The 17,680-nt window shown below is 32.1% G+C and overlaps 2 protein-coding genes across 4 annotated transcripts in view; one reads left to right on the top strand and one right to left on the bottom strand.

The window, feature by feature from the left end:
• Positions 1–1,574, bottom strand: part of LOC118181607 (dipeptidyl peptidase 1-like) — a 52,329-nt gene extending 50,755 nt beyond the window's left edge. The window contains exon 1 of one of the 3 annotated variants that reach the window (XM_035350765.2): positions 1,330–1,574. In XM_035350765.2, coding sequence (XP_035206656.1) covers positions 1,330–1,489 — 160 coding nt within the window. In that variant the 5' untranslated portion in view covers positions 1,490–1,574. The remainder of the gene's footprint in view (positions 1–1,329) is intronic. The other 2 variants (XM_035350763.2, XM_035350762.2) reach the window with 2 other exon arrangements.
• Positions 1,575–7,057: 5,483 nt separating this feature from the next.
• Positions 7,058–17,680, top strand: part of LOC118181606 (dipeptidyl peptidase 1-like) — a 43,536-nt gene continuing 32,913 nt past the window's right edge. Inside the window, exons 1-3 of the mRNA XM_035350761.2 lie at positions 7,058–7,326; positions 10,809–11,106; positions 14,148–14,306. Of these exons, the coding sequence (XP_035206652.1) occupies positions 7,158–7,326; positions 10,809–11,106; positions 14,148–14,306 (626 nt within the window). The 5' untranslated portion in view covers positions 7,058–7,157. The remainder of the gene's footprint in view (positions 7,327–10,808; positions 11,107–14,147; positions 14,307–17,680) is intronic.

Raw genomic sequence — 17,680 nt, 5'->3', positions numbered from 1 at the left:
GAATACCAATGCCACGTTCTTTGGCCTTTTACTCTCTTTTTCCTGACTGTCTATGTGTCCGGCGACTTGCTACCCCCAAACAGGGCAATGTTCCAATTTTATTTTGTATTCATTCTTTTTGTGCATTGCTTGAAAAAGATAGTGTTCATATCGTCTGACAATCACCGGAGGTGAGTTATTTTTTTAATGGCACACCCTTTATATTCCTAACTGTAACTGAAATGGAACTGAAAATGAGAAATTTAACCTGAATAATTTACATATAACTTCAAAATAAAATGAGCTATTATAAGATCCAACTGTTGTATTTTTCTCATTAGCAATATCATCTCGGGTGGTGGCAAAATATTTTTCGAATAAACGACAACCGTTGCTTAATACTGAAAGTCTTCAGATCTGTATTTAGGGGCATTTCCTTTTGTTGTACATATAGCGATGTTTCGTGATTTGGTGGCAACAAAATTTTCCTCAAGCGGCGTTGCAAATATTGTTTGGTGGAAATACAAGTGATGCCTTCGTGAAGGATTTTCTATGAGAAACTAGTTCGTATTAATGTTACACATATGGAAAGCCATAAAATCTAATCATACAGCCAGCCCCTTCGCCTGGGTTCGAACCCAGGACGAACTACCAGCATTCAGCAGTCTTAGCACTCGATCCCTGATGAGGTCTTGTTGCTAATGTTAAAATGACTAAATTATTTATAACTACTGAAAAAGTAACTTGATTATGCATTGCGTATATCCTATATATTAAACAAATAATTTTCGCTCTCTCCCTTTTTTGTTTTGTTAAAGATTTTGGAAGATCTCCATTGTTATTTATATAAGGCTTATTTAAACCCTTTTTATGGTATTTTACTTCACTTAAAAGGCCTATTAACGTTAGCCCGCGTCATTTTGTGGGTTTTTTTAAATTTAATTTTTATATTGTTATTATTTCAATTAAGTTTACTCTCTTCTCATTTATATGTTTTATATTACATAATTTACAGCAAATTACAGCTACATAATTTACAGCAAAAATAGAGGCACTTAATATTATAATTGAATATTTAGAATAAGTAGAATATAATACTTTAAATATTCAGTTCAAGACATACAAAAAAATAAACTAAAAAGTTCTATTTCTAACCTATAAGTTATTATTTCAGTTTAAATTGCTGTCTTCATTAACTCATTTATATTTTTCATATTAATGTCCTATATATTTTAGAGCAAAAATAGAGGCATTTTGAACTTTTAAAATAAGTAGAATATGATTGAAATATTCAGTTCAAGACCTTAAAAAAGTAAACTATAAAGAGTGAGAGAATAAATACAAACAAACCATCGAATTTGGAGCAATCGATATCGCTATTTCCACTTCTTTCGCCCTCGCTGAACGTCCATATTCCTCGAATATCTTCGTACGTACAATTTGCAGGTGTATCTGCAAGGACGTATGGCATTAACAAGCTTAGTAGCGCTAAAAAGTAGACGGGATTCATTTTGGTAATGCTCTGCCAAATTCAGGCAAGAAAATGATTTAAAGAGACGAATGGCCTGATCAGCTGTGAATCTATCGACGCCCTGTTTTATCAGCTTGCGGGCTAGTCATGCTTTATCACGAGCTCCCGATCACATGTCATTTAGGCAAGAGTAAACACTACATTAAATAGCTAGGTTCGTAATCAACGAAAATAGCATTAACCTTATAGCGATTCTGCGCATTGTTTGAAAGTGATTCGTAGAATAATCTTACCTGTTAAACTTACCTATAACAGACTGAAACCAATTCTAAAGCTCACTATACTGTATTGTTGCCATGTGACTTAAAAAAATTTAATAATGAAGTAACTTCTGTATTTAACTACTAGCGGAAGTACCCGTTGGCAGTTATATTAAGAGAAACGCATCTAACAACGATACCGCTGTAATCCTTCTCTAATAACGGTGCGAAAAATACGATTCAAAGTCATACACTTTTCAGTCTGATGCGATATGGAACCCACATAAAAAATTTCAACGGGAAAATAAACTAATTCTCTCTCACTATATCAGCAACAACGGAACGCAGTTTTTAATGATTTTCGTCTTTCTAAGCGAATTGTTGTAAAAGCTCCAGTTCCATCCAATATTTCACCTATATTCAATTTTAGTCGATTAAATGTGGCAAAAAAATTTATCATAATTAATCAGAATATTATAACACGAACAAAACAAACATTCTTCCTTATATAGATTTTGTAAAACTTACAAATTTTTGATTAACAAACTCTACGATTTGAAAGCAAGCATTAGAAACACTTTTTGAAATAAAGCATTTTTATCTCCAACGCGCAAGACTGTTGCCACTCTAAAAAATGAGCTCGAAAATTAAAGTTTTCGTAGTTTTTAATTAATCTCTCGGCTTATTAAAGTCGTACGAAGTCTAAATGGCTTCCCACGAATTTTTCGAATCGGGAATAATGTATTAAATGTTTGGAAATGCTATTTTTATTTCATCGTAAAGCCTAGAAATTTTTTATTAACAAACTCTAGGATTTGAAAGCGAGCAGTGGCAACAACGTTCAAAATAAAGCATATATTCATCTCCAGCTTGCGAGACTGTTGCCACTCGGAAAAATGAGGTTGAAAATTATCGTCTTCCCGAGTTTTTAATTAATATCTCTGATTTTAGCTACTTTTTTTTGGAAAAAAGTGGACTTCGAACTTTTTCAAGCCCCAGAAAAGAATTGTAGAAAGTTTGGTGACGATAGGTACAGTAGTGTTGAGTTATTAGAGGACAACCAAACACACAGACTTTCTTCTTTATATAAATTAACTTATTGAAACCTACATTCTTGAAGCAACTAATTTTTGTTTCTGTTCAATAATTTACGTACATTGTGAAAAGTACATTCTTTCTCTTTTTTACGTGGCCGTGAGGACACAAAACGGTGTGTACATCGGCAATACAATGTCTTTACAATATATAACATTGAAAGGTATCTGCTATTTCAGTTGCGGCCACTGGAGCCGAGTGGTAAAATCACTGATCATTGGTAGTTCTACCCGGCTTCAATTCTTGCTTTACGGGTTTAGCTGCATGGAAGTTTCGTAGTCTTCGTGTAAAGTTAATACAAAGCAATTTCAACGGGAAGCCAATTTTCCTCAGGATGATAGCCCTCGCGTGCTTTGCCATAATCCAAATAATCAAGAAATCTTGATAATACACTTCTTATCTTGACTAAGTAATAAGGAGTGATACCCGTATTCTATTCCTCGTGCTGGCTGCATGTGAGAATGGAACCATTATTTTTGTACAAAATCTTGGAAAATTCTCATTTCGTTTTAAAATAATGCCCACATTTCAATTTCAATTCCTTCACGAGTTTTCCGAACCACGTACTTTTCTTATTTCTAGAAGAGTGTGTATGGGGTAAGAGTAAAGAAAAATCTCAGGTTCTAATTTTCAAATTACTGCGTTATTCTTCTCTCAAGTGTGTGTGGGGGGGGCGGACTTGTTACGTCCCTTGTTACGTCAAGCTTATTACGTCATTATAAAGATTACTATTTTTTCCTCCCCAATTTAAATTTACTTCTATTCAAATCAGCTTTTAATTGCAATCAGAAGAAAACAATTTTCATCTCCCACCTGAAAATGGGAGATATATTGCAGAAATATTAATTTGTACATCATGGGGAACATATTTTTCCTATTTAAAATATACAAAGCAACAGCAGTAAGAACTGTTTACTTATGCCAACAAATAATTAATTACAATTAATTTAGCTTAAAAGACAAGTTCTAAATCCTTGGTATTTAACTTGATAAGCTTCTTTTTTTTTTTTTTTTTTTTTTTTTTTTAAAGCCTAAAGAGACAATTTGCCCAGATGGGCTAGTAGCATTTTGCATTGATAAACGAACAGATTTTAAATTGCTGCCACCAAATATTAGAGCACTGCATTATATTTCAAGAAATTAAATAATGAAGAATATGCATAAATGTATGTATGTTTCTCGCATTATGATAAAACAACGGTACCTAAAGCCATCAAATTTTGAATAACGTAAGTCTCCAACCGAATTTGGGCATCTGGAAGCCTAAATTTGGAATTTGTTTTATTATCTATTTCATATTTTATAAAGCATTTATGAGTTTTTGATTAAGAAACCTAACGATTTCAAAGCGAGGAATGGCAACACTGTACGGGGAAAAAAATTATCTCCAGCGCGCGAGACTGTGTATCTGAAATTCTGAAGTGGTGGTTTATTTATGGTAGCCTGAGTAGTTGAATGTTATGGAAACTTTATTATGACGTAATCGGTTACATGATTGCGGTGAATTTGTAAGGGCTTGTAACGTTTGTTGGTTAGGAAGTACATTGCTTGTTTTCTGGTTTAGACGGTAAAATGGCTGAATGTGATAAGATTAATTTGAAGTTTCTGTACGATTTGGAAAGAAAGGGGAAAAGAGCATTACTTGACTGGTGTGTAAATGAAGGTTTAACTTAGTAGCCATTATTAAGTTTGTAGGAAGGAAACGAGTATGGTCAGACGGTACGGCGCTAGGGAAGATATTTCTGACTCTTATTTTGTGAGTTTATGTGGTGACGCCAGTATACAGATTCTAGTTCAGATAATTTTAGGAAGATTTTAGATGCTGTTAAGGAATTTTGTTTGACTAAAGACGTATTAATTCGTAAATAAGGTAAATGAATATTTCCTTTGTGTAGTGCAAAGATGAATTCCCTTTTTTATGTTATTTCATTGTTTGATTTAAAATGTAGTTTATTGAGATTATATATTTTTTGTTGGTTGCTCCTTTGACTTTTTAAGTGAATATAGTTCGATGTGTACACGGACAAAGTCAAGGGAGTGCGCAATGCCTAGTTTGCGCAATTCTCTCATATTTTTTTAACTGAAAATAGGTCGATGTGTGTATGGATAAAGTCAAGGAAGTGCGCAATGCCAAGTTTGTGCAATTCTACGATTTTGTTTTTCTTTTTCAAGTGAAAATAGGTCGATGTGTACATGTATACCGAGTTTGTGGAATTCTTTGGCTTGTATGGTGGCGATTTTTGCGCAAAAAATCGCGGCTACACAAGCCAAAATAACAAGTCAAAGAATTGCACAAACTCGGTATCCATGTACCGCCAAAAATCTTTAATTTTCGCAAAGGGGGGTACTCATAAATATACTTCTACCAAAGGTAAGACACAGAATGTTAAAAAGACGCCCGTTTGGGCGTAATATAAAATCTGAAAGCTTTCAGATTTTATTATTATTATCATTTTTCAAAAACTGTTTAGCTACTTTTAAAACAATATAAACATTTAACTGAGGCTCTTGAAATTACTGAATTCAAACATGCGGGTCCGATTGGGTCTTATTTTACACCAAGTAAAATCATGACGTTAATAGTTACTGAACCTATAAAATTCGTATCATATGAAAAATATTTTCGAACACGAAAAATCGGAGAAACGCTGACCTAGAACGCACTTTAAACCCTAAATGTTATAGAGACTGATAATGTTCGCTCAGACGCTATTGATGTAAGTCGAACTATTTATAAAATGTAATATAGTATTTTGTGCAAATTTTCAGCTCTGGTTAAATATATTAAAATAATGAAGTTTTTCCTTAATTTAGTTAATGAAGAGCAAGGAATTCATACGTATCCTACAAATATTTTGAATTGTTTCTCAACCATATACCATATATTTCTCCATTTTCATTAGAACTCCTTTAATTTCTTGAAATACAACATTTCCGTTTGAATTTTAAATTTGAAAAGGAACCTATGTTATAAACTTAGTCTAATAATAATAAAGTTTTATATAATGAAGAGAAACAATTTTGATATAGTTTTACAATATTTAACGAGATCCAGAAATTAATTTTTGTCTTATTTTAATAAAATCTTATATTTAACATAATTTTAACTTATGCCATATAATTAATCAAATTTTCAAATGCGTACGAATTGTAGATATCACGAAAAACAATTGCTGTCGGTTTACTTTGACCACGAATACTTAGAAAAGTCAGTTAATGTTAAAATGAACACCTAAGCTGTGAAAAAGATGGGGCGTGGATTCGTTCAGTTTCATATCGAATTTCGAGTCCAAATAATAAAATTCGTCGAATTCAAAAATAAGTTCTTAAAAGAAAAATCGTTTTATAACTTTAATTTGAAGGATAAAATAAAGACTACATGTAAAATAGAATATATGTCAGAACTAGCAGCTCCTAAGACGTACGGATAATAAATTAAATAAGTACATCATCTGCACAACTGGGAAATGTTAAATTGCCATTCCACGTGAAAGATAAATACTCTGGTAATGTAACATAAGAGCTCAAAAATTGGAACGATTCCACTAAGATATTTCTAACATCAAAATTTTAATGTTTTAATTCTAATATTTGAATCATAAATCTAACTTTCAACTGCCATTTTTACTCCACATTACAATCTATTTCTAACCTTTCGTTCGCTCTCTCTTTGAATATTTCTTTTTTTTTTCTCGCTTGATTAGTAGCCAGGAAATCCTGTACTCTCTTACAGTTTCAGTATCATTGCCGTTCCAATGAATATTATTAATTCTTTTGTGACGTCATAACTGTTTTCCCAGATATGAATTGAGAAGAAGCGTAAGAATGATTACTTATTTGAAACGCAAAATGCTATGCATGGTAAAATCTCGAAGCTCGGCCTTTATCTGAATATAAATGAGGCTATTTAGGATCGTATGGAAATATAAATTTTTCTCCCTTCTTTCTTTCGAGTCTTCTAACGCTGCATAGTTTGCTTTTTTACAAATTAGTTTCATACTAAGCAGCCTTCTTTTAAATAGACATACAGACTGAAGAATGTGAGAGGGTGATTAAAATGCTATTTTACAGACGGTGACATAAAAACAAGATAAAATTTACTGTCAGATATAAAAAAAATCCCATGACTTTTCTTTGAATACGTTTAAGTAGATTATTCTTGGTTCTGTTATCAACGAAAGTTTGTTTACGCCGAATCCGAAAGACCTGATATGCGAATAAATGCCAAACGATCTGATTATAACTGGATAACCAAATTGCAGACGTTCGGAGCTTATAAACGCTGATAAAGATATCTGGAGTTGGCAACAAAGTGAAGCACACTTGAAAAGAATTCGTTTAAGAAACTAAAAATGCATTTTAAAGTGAAACTTAGGTTTATTTGGATACTTTTATTTTTCTTTCATTATGTTGTTTCTGATACTCCAGCGAACTGTACTTACGAAGATATCAGAGGAGAATGGATATTTCAAGAAGGAAAACGAGAAGGAGATTCCACGATCGGTTGTACAAACTTTACAGGTTTGTATCATATGATATTTCTAGATTCATTTCTTTCTATATTCTGCATTTTATCAATAAAACTGATGTTAGTATTTATATGGTAATATCCCACATTAAATATTTATAATAAATTAATTCTTTTATGGTAGAATAATGTGTTAACGGGTAAATATTGAATTTTATGCAGTATGAATGTTAATCTCCTTATAAAACAGAGTTTTCTCCTTATAAGATTTTCTTCATATAAAAATTTCTCCTTTTAGACAAATGTATTCTCCATACCTCAGGCAGATAGCATTCGAAAGTCTTGTTTATGATTACATAAATAATCTACCAATAATTCGCGTCAAAACATGCACATATGTTCTCAGAACGGAACTGCTGCGTAAGATTGATGGGCTCCAAATGACAGGAATAACAATCAGAATGCACTCGGCTGCAACTGTGTTTTTACTTAATTCTGAAATTCAATTTATCGGTAATATTTCACAAATATAATAAAAAGTATACCTTTCTGGATTTACATATTTTGTGTATTATACGGCTTTTTGTTGGGTTTCTTTTAAACATTTATGGACTGTTAAACTGTTTCAGTTGCTTATGAAATGCGAAAAATTCTGCGTTTTGTAATTTTCTTAAAACAGATTATCGCAAAAAAGTTAGTGTCAGCTGCTGTTATAGCAGTTTAATTGACATTACTGTTATAGCATTGGTGAATTCACTTTAAAAATTGATTTGAGAGAAACTTAGGTTTATTTGGATACATAGGTTTCAACATTGATATTTATTGCTGTTATAACATAGATATGCGCAATTACAGTGAACCTTCTCTCGACAGCTAGCTCCTGAAGACGACTACTTCTGAAACTGACCAGTATTTCTCAGAAAATGAATAAACATCAGTATTGATGCTTACAAAAGTATTTTCTAAGAGAACCGCTATCTAACACGAGCGAAACCGTGAAATAAGACAATGATAAAGACAATAATTAAGACAAGCACCATAATGTCTAATTTTATTGTGAACTTATAGGGCTCCTCCCTTTTATCTAAGTGTTGAGGAACCTAGTGAACAGCTAAGCAAATAATCGCTTAAGTTAAAAAACAGAACGTAAACTCAAGAACGGTTAATTACCCTTTATTGCTCCAAATAAATATTTACAGATGGCCCTTTTTCTCAGGACGTACAACAAAGCCACCATTTGGGCTTAAATTCAAAAATATAAGAAATAATAACTTAACAAATGATTAACTAAAGAGATTTAGCCGAAGCTAACATAATTTCTAAACGAGTTGGCCCATAATATTAAATTAGCTAGCGAAACTATTAAGGGTACGTAATAGGGCCGAGCGTAGTAACAGCTAAGTCAGACGTAGCCAAAAGGCAAACGCGCGCTATTCAGGAAATCTAATTCTCTCTCTCGAAGTCAGTGGAACTTCGACTTAAATACTCTCTACTACTCATTTGCGTTTAACGCGATTCTAAAAACTAATTCTGGTAAAGAATTGTAATCTGAAACTAGAAGAGACAGGAAAGTCGTATAAACTTAAAAATAACTGTTGTAAAATTAGGATATACCTTACAAACTAAAACATTTTATGTACTACAATATTTTCATTATAATAATGAGTTAAATTCCCAGGTTTTTATCTTTTAATATAACAGCGGAGCTATTATGTAAAACGGTAGTTAACTATTAATTCAGAATAGTGTAATTTATCATATATTATATATTGATTCATATTATGAAAGCGCTATTTTAAATTATTCATTCATAATCTTATTTTTTAAATAATTCATTTAATTGTTTAATTTTTTTCCTGTCGATGTAATTTTTGAAGTTCAATAAGTTCTGGTAAAATAAAGGCAGTGCATAACTATTTTGAATGCCGCGTTTATTTCGAAGTAGTTAGTTAGCTGTATCTAAGGTTGCAGTTTTAACTTAAATAAGTACGTAAGTGATTAGCCTTAAATTAAGATTACTGCAAAATAAGGTACAAAAACTGTAAAATAAGGTACAAAAACATAAAAGTTTTGTAAAATTTAAAGTTTTAAAAATACTATTTACTTACAGTATTTAGAAATAAGATCCCCCTCAAACTAATTTTTCTGGTTACATTATTAACTACTTGTCTTTGAAATTAATCTGTAACTTTATTAGTATATTAGCATTGATATATGATATACTGTACTTCTTCTTCAGTATTTTTCTTTAAAAGACTCCAAGAACTTTGAATAGAGTAAACACATTATGCAAATCGATAATCACTGACAGTAATCTTTTCTCAGGCGACCATTTCCACAGAAGACCAAATGATCTGGAACTGTGCGTGGTTGTCTTGGTGCGTTGTAAGATTTCGGATATCCGCCGAAAACATCACGGCAAAAACATCGCGGACGAAAACGCTGCGGAGAAAACAACAGCTGGCGAAAATGTTGGGGTTCAAAACATTTAGGGAGGAAAAAAAAAAAGCAAAGAGAAAACATTGTAGTTCTAAAATATCGTGGTATAAAATATCGTCATCGAAAATAAAGTTGTTCAAAAACTTCACAATATAAAAAACATCGTTCTCGAAAATATCGTGGTAAAAAATAAAGTACGTACAAGTCATCGAACGACGATAATAGCGCACACATCCTTTTTTCAGTTTTAAAAGTTCTAAATGCATTTTCGCGTAATGATTTGGGAGTGCAAGAACGACAGAGGGATATTTTGACTTATCTTTGAATGAACTAATAAATTTTTACTGAAAAAGTAAGAAGGAAACTTAAGCATTTAAAAATTGAAAATGAGTAAAAAATTAATGCAACTTACAGCACTTAATAGAATTTTTAATTTACATAGTTAATTTACAAAGTTCATTAATAAATTAATTTTTTATAAAGTTTTACTCGCAATTTTCATGAAAAATATAACCTAAAATTGTTCAGAAAAAGGAGGATGAATAACTGCATGAGGTTACCTCAATAAAAATTGCTTAGTTAATTATTAAATTACTTTCTTTCACGTTTGTTAATCTGATATTGTTTTGGTGAAAATTATATCTTGTTTTGTTTCCGTTTATTCTTAAAGGGTCATTAACATTTCTTGCGCTTCCAAATCTTTATTCGAATATGCATTTACAACTTTTAGAACCTGAAAACGCATATGTGCATTTTTATCGTCATGCGATGTAGGTACTTTATTTTACCACGATATTTTCGACGTCCATGTTTTTAAACTTCGAATTATTTTAGCCGCTTTATTTTTGATGACGATATTTTGTACGACGATGTTTTAGAACGACGATGTTTTCTCTTTGCTTTATTTTCTCCCTCGATGTTTTGCACCACGACGTTTTCGCCTTGCGTTGTTTTCTCCGCAATGTTTTTGGCTGTAACCAGTGGAAGTTAACGGTAGTTTATTTCTTTCGTTTAATAACAGTTCATTACCATATGCTGCACGAAAGATTTCTCGGTAATTTTGCTGTATGATTAAACAATTTTCACTTCTTTTTAGGTCCTGTGACATATACTTTGACACTGAATCTTCTGTTCCCAAATGTTGCGATCGACGAATTCGGCAACAAGGGTTACTGGACCATCGTCTACAATCAGGGCTTCGAAGTTGTTATCAATTATCGCAAATATTTTGCGTTCTCTGCGTATAAGCAAGACGCTAATGGCATTGTGACAAGTTATTGTCATAAAATTCTTCCTGGTTGGAGCCATGATATCTTAGGCAAAAACTGGGCTTGCTATACCGGACAGAAAGTTGAAGAAAGGAACAGAATTAACATGCACTCGGCAAATCCATTGTAAGTACTTCATAAAATCCGCATCCACTCCTTTTTTTTTCCGCACATCATCTATACTTCGCTAAGTTTGCTTACAGAACTTAATACCCTAAGTATAAACCCTACTCTTATTGCATAACTTTCTGTTTTTTATTCATTTGTTATTATTAAGGCATCTTAACGCCTCCCAGCATGTATAACTAGAAAATGACATCCCACAATGATTTTTGCATTTTGAGCAAAAGCGAAAGAATCAATAAGAGTGTTAGGAATAAATTAAAATTAGGTAATATACTAAATAAACCTTTCACATACAAATTATTAAATGGTGTTTGAGTAACAGAAGCAGCACGAAATTTATTTTAATTTTTACAGTAAAAGCCTTTTATAGTTCATTAGCATGTTTTCAAACCAGATTATTATAGTTTAAAATAAAATATTAGGAAAAAATTTACTACTAAATAAATAATGTAATGCCTTCTGTTGTCAACTAATAAAAGTAATTATTTTAAAAATTAGAAGTCACCTTTAAAAAAAGAAGAAGGAGAAGAAGATTATCGTTTTGGAGATCTGTGGTAATTGTTTTAAACTTTGAAAGGAAATTTTCTGATGCATTTAATGGGTTCTGTTTGCGATAAACTGACGATGGTGCATAAGATATTAATTTGCCTTCAATAATTTGGTAATACGTAGCTGAATAAACATCACTGATTTAAAGATAATTTATCAATAATGTTATGCAAAAACATGGCACTTTTTACCATGAATGTCAAAAATAAAATAAATTTCGAACATCTTATAATTGAAGGATTGCAAAATTACTAACTGCATTTCTTAGGTATGGTACTGTCTGCCTGTCTTTAAACTTAATGAATGTAATGGTATCTTGTAATAACATATATAGATTGCAAATCTCTATAAATATTTTATATTTTTTAAATTTGTTCAAACAGTAATTAATATGTGTTTATATTTAAAAAGGCATGAAAAAGAAACAGAGCTTGTAATTTGAAATTAATTTTAAGTTAACTTTTAATTTTTATCACCAGTAAAGATATAATTTGATGATAGGTAAGAACAGATATTATGTTTATTGAATGACAGAAGCGATATATTTGTATGTTTCTTCCCACATTTTTTAAAAAGTTTTTATATATGTTTTCATTTTTAAAAATTTTTAAGTATAACTTCTTCGGTGAGATATTAGATTGCAATCTAAAATTTTTATATTGCAATTGATTTAATTATTTGAAGGTGAAATGATATAAATAGGAAAGTGTAGAAATATTTAAAAGTAATTAGCGTTTGAATAAAATAATAACATAAAACTATACAGAATATATTACAGCTATATGTTGTTATAAAATTTCTTTACAGTCAGATTTTTTTTTTTTTTTTTTTTTTTTTTTGCAGATGATAATAACGAAATCTATTCGATTCCTTACGTTGTACTTTTCAAATTTTCCATTGAGATTCAGCTTGAGTTTTCGTAATAGCGATGTTGTTTTTCTCAAATTTCTGACATATTACAATGATCTCAAAATCCTTCATAACAGCAACTCAGCCTTGAGCACAAAAATCTGAGTTGAAATTCCACTCCTTTCATAATAAAAATCAAATAATCCCTGGCAATATGTATCAAGGGTTGGTTTCTTCTGTCTCCTTTTCTGGCGGTTGGTTTTTGACTATTTTTGGCCAAAATGTTGTGGGTCCAAATATTCGTCGAATGTTATCAGTATTTCAAATGGACTTAGCTTCTTGGTCTCTGGGAAATGTGCAGCAGATGGTATTGTAAAACCCTTATGATAATAAAAGTTCAAGTTGACTGTACACAAAATTTCGAAGGGTGGCACTGAAATGACGTCCTAATTGCCTTAAAAATCCTATCGTTTAACATGTAAGTGCTAAACATATTGATCAAATAACAGTCTTCCGATCTTATAATATCTACGAAAAACACAAGGTGCTTTACCTCTAAGTTTCTTACTGTTGTAAATTATTTCTATTTTGTAATAGTATTTTCAGTTTTATGAGTTTGCAGAAAATCTCTTTCTTCTGTATCAACGAGTACCCTTCAAAGTACACCCTTCATTGGAAGCTCCTTCTTGCTCCGAAAAGTAAGTACTGTATCTTGGCCACTGATACAGTACTTACTTTTCGGAGCAAGAAGTTAGTCGTTAGATTGCGTACAACAGAAGTCTTAATTGCAGAGTAATGGAGTCGTTACGAAAAGCTTTAAATTGATCATTAATATTCTTTTTCGAAAAGAAGCATCTGAAATCTTTCATAACTGCCGATCCTGAATGTCTGCTGGAAGGTGGTTGAAAGAATTGTTCTACTGAAGCGCTGATAGAGTACTAATATTTTCGTCCCTTTTTTACAGTTTGAATAGAGAAATTCCTTCATTCTTAGGTTCTGATTTAGTGGTAATGATAGCTTTGATTAAGGATTCTGTGAGGAGATTCTTCTTGTTTTTCTTTTCCCATTACGTTTATGAACACGCAAATACCAAAGAAGCTTGATATTGTCCTCAAAAATTTCGTTTCTGTAGTACTAACCACGGAAGGAAATTCAGCTCAGTGGCAACCTTGCATTTTCCTCATTAAAAAACATCTGATAAAATCCTCATTTGTAAAAGCTGTACCCCCCCCCCCCTCCAAAAAAAAAAGAAGAAGCTTTGCTTACCTCATTTTTAATACTATATTTAAAGCAGGAAGAATAAGTATATCATTATCAAACGTATCTACACTGGCTATAAAAAGAGCCTTTACAATATCAGTAACAGAAGACAAATCTGTTAGTACTAGTAGCTAACTCTACACTGAATAACTGTCAGAAGTGAAAAAGTGAGACAGGGGTAGACAAAAATTATACAACTTCCCCTCACTGTCAATGTTTATTGTGATTCACGTTATTAAGATATATAGACCAATTCAAAGGAATAGTGGACAATATTTGTGAAAGAGAAAATTTAAATACAAAGAATGAATACTTTTGTTTTTTTGTTGTTAATTTAGCACATAGTTTTATACATACATACTGAGTTTCTTTTTTTTTCCTAGGCCTTCTTCACGATCTTCTTCTCTTAATCACAATATAATGGCTAACGAAATAAATAGACTACAGAAGTCTTGGACAGCATTTGCTTATCCTGAATTACGAAACATGTCCATGAGTGATTTGATTCGAAGAGCTGGAGGTTTGAAGTCTCGTATTTACAGGTTTGTTCCTATGAATATATCTCACTCTTTTTAACAATTGTAATCCCAGTAACAATAATTGAAATAGAAAGTAGTTTTACATGTCTTTTCCATGCAGCCTCAACCAAATTATAGGTATTTAACGTAATAGCAACAGAACATTGACTTCCGCAAGATATAAATTATTAGAATTTTGTAGTTTGTATAAATTATTAGAATTTTGTAATTTGGAAAACAATGACATGACACTGCTTTTGTTGAAATAATAATTCAGATTTCATTTAAACGGCTGCCAAATTTAAAAAAAAAAAGTATTTCTACTGCAAAAATTTTAAAACTAAATTAAGCACACTACAACTTCTACATAGTGCTCCTTAGAAAGTTAAAAGAAGTAAAGACAGATTATAATTATACGAAACTGCAAAGAACTAAATTGGCGGGGAAGGAAAGTGGCAGATGCGATTTTGTAGGTTCTGTAATATTCTACAGGAATTTCATGTAAAAGCGAAAAGTAAAAGAAGAAAGCCCAGTCAAACACTACTTATAGAGACCCCACTCTGCAAACAAGATGTTCTTACAAAAAAAGAATTGATGACATTCTTTTCGGGAAAGTGAACAGAAATGCAGAAGGGTTAAAGGTCGACAGTGGAAATACCCATGGCCCTAACTATCACGGGGCAGTTTTCCCAAGCTTAGGAGGCCCCCGAATGAGGAGGAAAATATATCGATATTTTATACTGAGCGCCGCCTGAGATAACCACTGACCCGACTTTGTTGTAAAAGTCTTACGGTGTTATTAATCATCCTGGCTGAAGAGATTATTTCTTCTGTATAAAAATATAAATATTATATGGGCATACAAGGCCTGTGTATAAGCATAGAATATGTTAATTACAGACATTGTCTTGTACAAGTTACATGTGATAGATAGATATAATCGTGAAAGTTATGTGCACATCAGTTACACATTGATTCGATTTTCTATGCCATTTTAACTGCTTTACAACATTATTTTTAACAAGTACATACAAAATGGATAGTAATAAGCTTACATTACCATAGTTTTTGCTCTTACAGTCCTGTTACTATTATACGGAGTGAGCTATTTTTCTATTGTTGATTTTCAGTTGTTGTAGTACTATCTGGCTAGGTAGGGAGTTACGTGACTCAAATTTCTGATTCCTTATCTGAATTGCTTGGAAAAGTTGCAACTGCTATTAAAGTTTTAGTACTATCAAGGGAGTATCTTTGTTACTGTTCAATTACTTAGATATTACTGCAAGAGACAACTACACTAATCTGCTGCTCCGGTACCTGCGACTTGCCAGCTCAATGTACTCCACTTTTGTAAGGCATCTCCCACCATGTGCTATTTAAATTATGCTGCGAAGATACAATTCTCGAGAGGGAGGTAATTTCTTAATACCTTGCTGAGAATAGCCTGATCACCTCCTCTATCTTAATTTTCCCCTGCTTGTTGCCGCAGATATTCTCCTCCCATTGCGGCCAGTATCCACTGCTTGGTATTTTTAAATGCAATTTATCGGTGTGTGGGCACTTGAAGAGGTAGTGACCTTCATGACCTACCGCACCACATTCACACAATTCTCAGACTCGTTTGCCAAATCTCGTAAGATAATGTGGGAAGGGACCATGGTCAGTGTAGAATTGAGTTTATCCATCGCTGTATGTTTTAATTGAGCATGTAACTTTCGGAAAGAACTTGTATGTTTTTCTCCCTGTGCTTTCTCTTTGCCATCTTTTCTGCCATTCTTGTAAAAAGCTATTGAGTGTGATTTTTTAAAATAAGACTGCGGTACACTTACTGCGTTTTCCAGTCTACTGGAGCCATTGGATGCAGATTTTGCAAGCAAGTCCGCCGCTTTGTTGCCAGTAATACCCACATGTGCTAGAACCCAGATCAGGTTAGTTTGTCATTTGGTGAGATCCTTAGAAGAATTTTCTGTATATCTTGTACCAAAGGACTCCTTGTCTTATGCCCTCAGATAGACTCCAAACCCGAAGCAGAGTAGCTATATATATTGACCTTTGTTCCTAATTGATATTTTATACTGGAGATTTAATTTAAGAACATGAAATAAACTTCGACAACGATATTTATATTTTTCCTTTTTCAGTTGAGAAATTATTTATTTAATTAGAATAGCTTTGCCATCGTTTCCAAATGTGGAGAATATTCGTTATGCTTATGAAGTAATTCATCTCGAATTTCTTATGAAGGTATATGAAAAAGAGATCCAAGCAGAAGAACTGATTTTATGCGAAAGTTTCCAGAGGATGTGTCATTAACATTTCCATTACCGTTATCTTACATGCTAAGGTTGCATTACGCATTTAACGGTTCCTGTTACTGCAGTCAAGGTCAAACGATGATTCTCAAAATTCAAATTAATTTTAAAAAATTTGCTAAGCTCTATGGAATAGGAAAGGCTTACCAGTTTAGCTTTCTCTCAGTTGAAAATGATAGAGTACAAAAATTAGCATTGACAAAATAATTAACGAGTTTGCTTCCTAAGCAGTTAGAAAATAGTTAAATTAAAAATTTTTGTAATCCAAGTGTAAAAATTAAGTCTACCGAATAACTTACTAACTTTTGTGACAACATTTTATGCAAAAATATCTGAGTTGAGCCGGTTTTTGAGGGATGAACCCATTTACTCCACTAAAGTTTTATCCTTTTTATTTTCATTAGTATTTTTAGTAAAAATTTACAAAAAGGCAGAAAGCTGATGCAATAAAAGAAACAGTTATTGAAGAATCTCAAAAGAAGGGCTTTTAAAAGTCTTTCGGTATAAAATGTTTTACTTTGTGTGATACGCACGATGCGACTACAAAGTAAAAAACTCGTAATAAACAATACTTGGAGAAAACAATCACGTTTAGCTTTCCAGTTATATTCTCTCTAATGCAGTATAACTCATGGTACATTCTTAATCCTTTTATTTGGATCAATATGAGCTTTTGGATCTTTTAGTAGAAACATCCAAAAGTTGATATTGATCCGAATATCGATATCTTATTTCATTCTCTTGTTCTTCCTGAATTTTTGAAAGGCACTTATAATGTACGAATCCTCCCCCTCGGACCAAGGTATCGTGCAAGATCCCAAATCTAAGGAGTTGATTACATTGCTGCATTTTCTTTGAAATCGAAGATTTGATGGGGATTGCATTGTACGAAGTGATAACAAAATTCCATTACTTGATTGAGTTTTTGCAGTATAACGTAAAGGATTCTTCCTTAAATTGGATTCAGTTACTTTCTTGTAAAATATGAAGTCATGAAGTCTACTACCTTCCACTTCAAGATGAATTCATTATTAATGATCTCAAACAAAGCAAAAAATTCTTTAATATATTCCCTATCCAAAGTTT

The sequence above is a fragment of the Stegodyphus dumicola genome, chromosome 1 (assembly GCF_044657685.1).
Source record: "Stegodyphus dumicola isolate Sdum_Otavi_A_Nest chromosome 1, ASM4465768v1".
Lineage (NCBI taxonomy): Eukaryota > Metazoa > Arthropoda > Arachnida > Araneae > Eresidae > Stegodyphus > Stegodyphus dumicola.
Note: the sequence above shows the minus strand (reverse complement) of the source record. Positions and strands in the feature narration are given on the sequence as shown.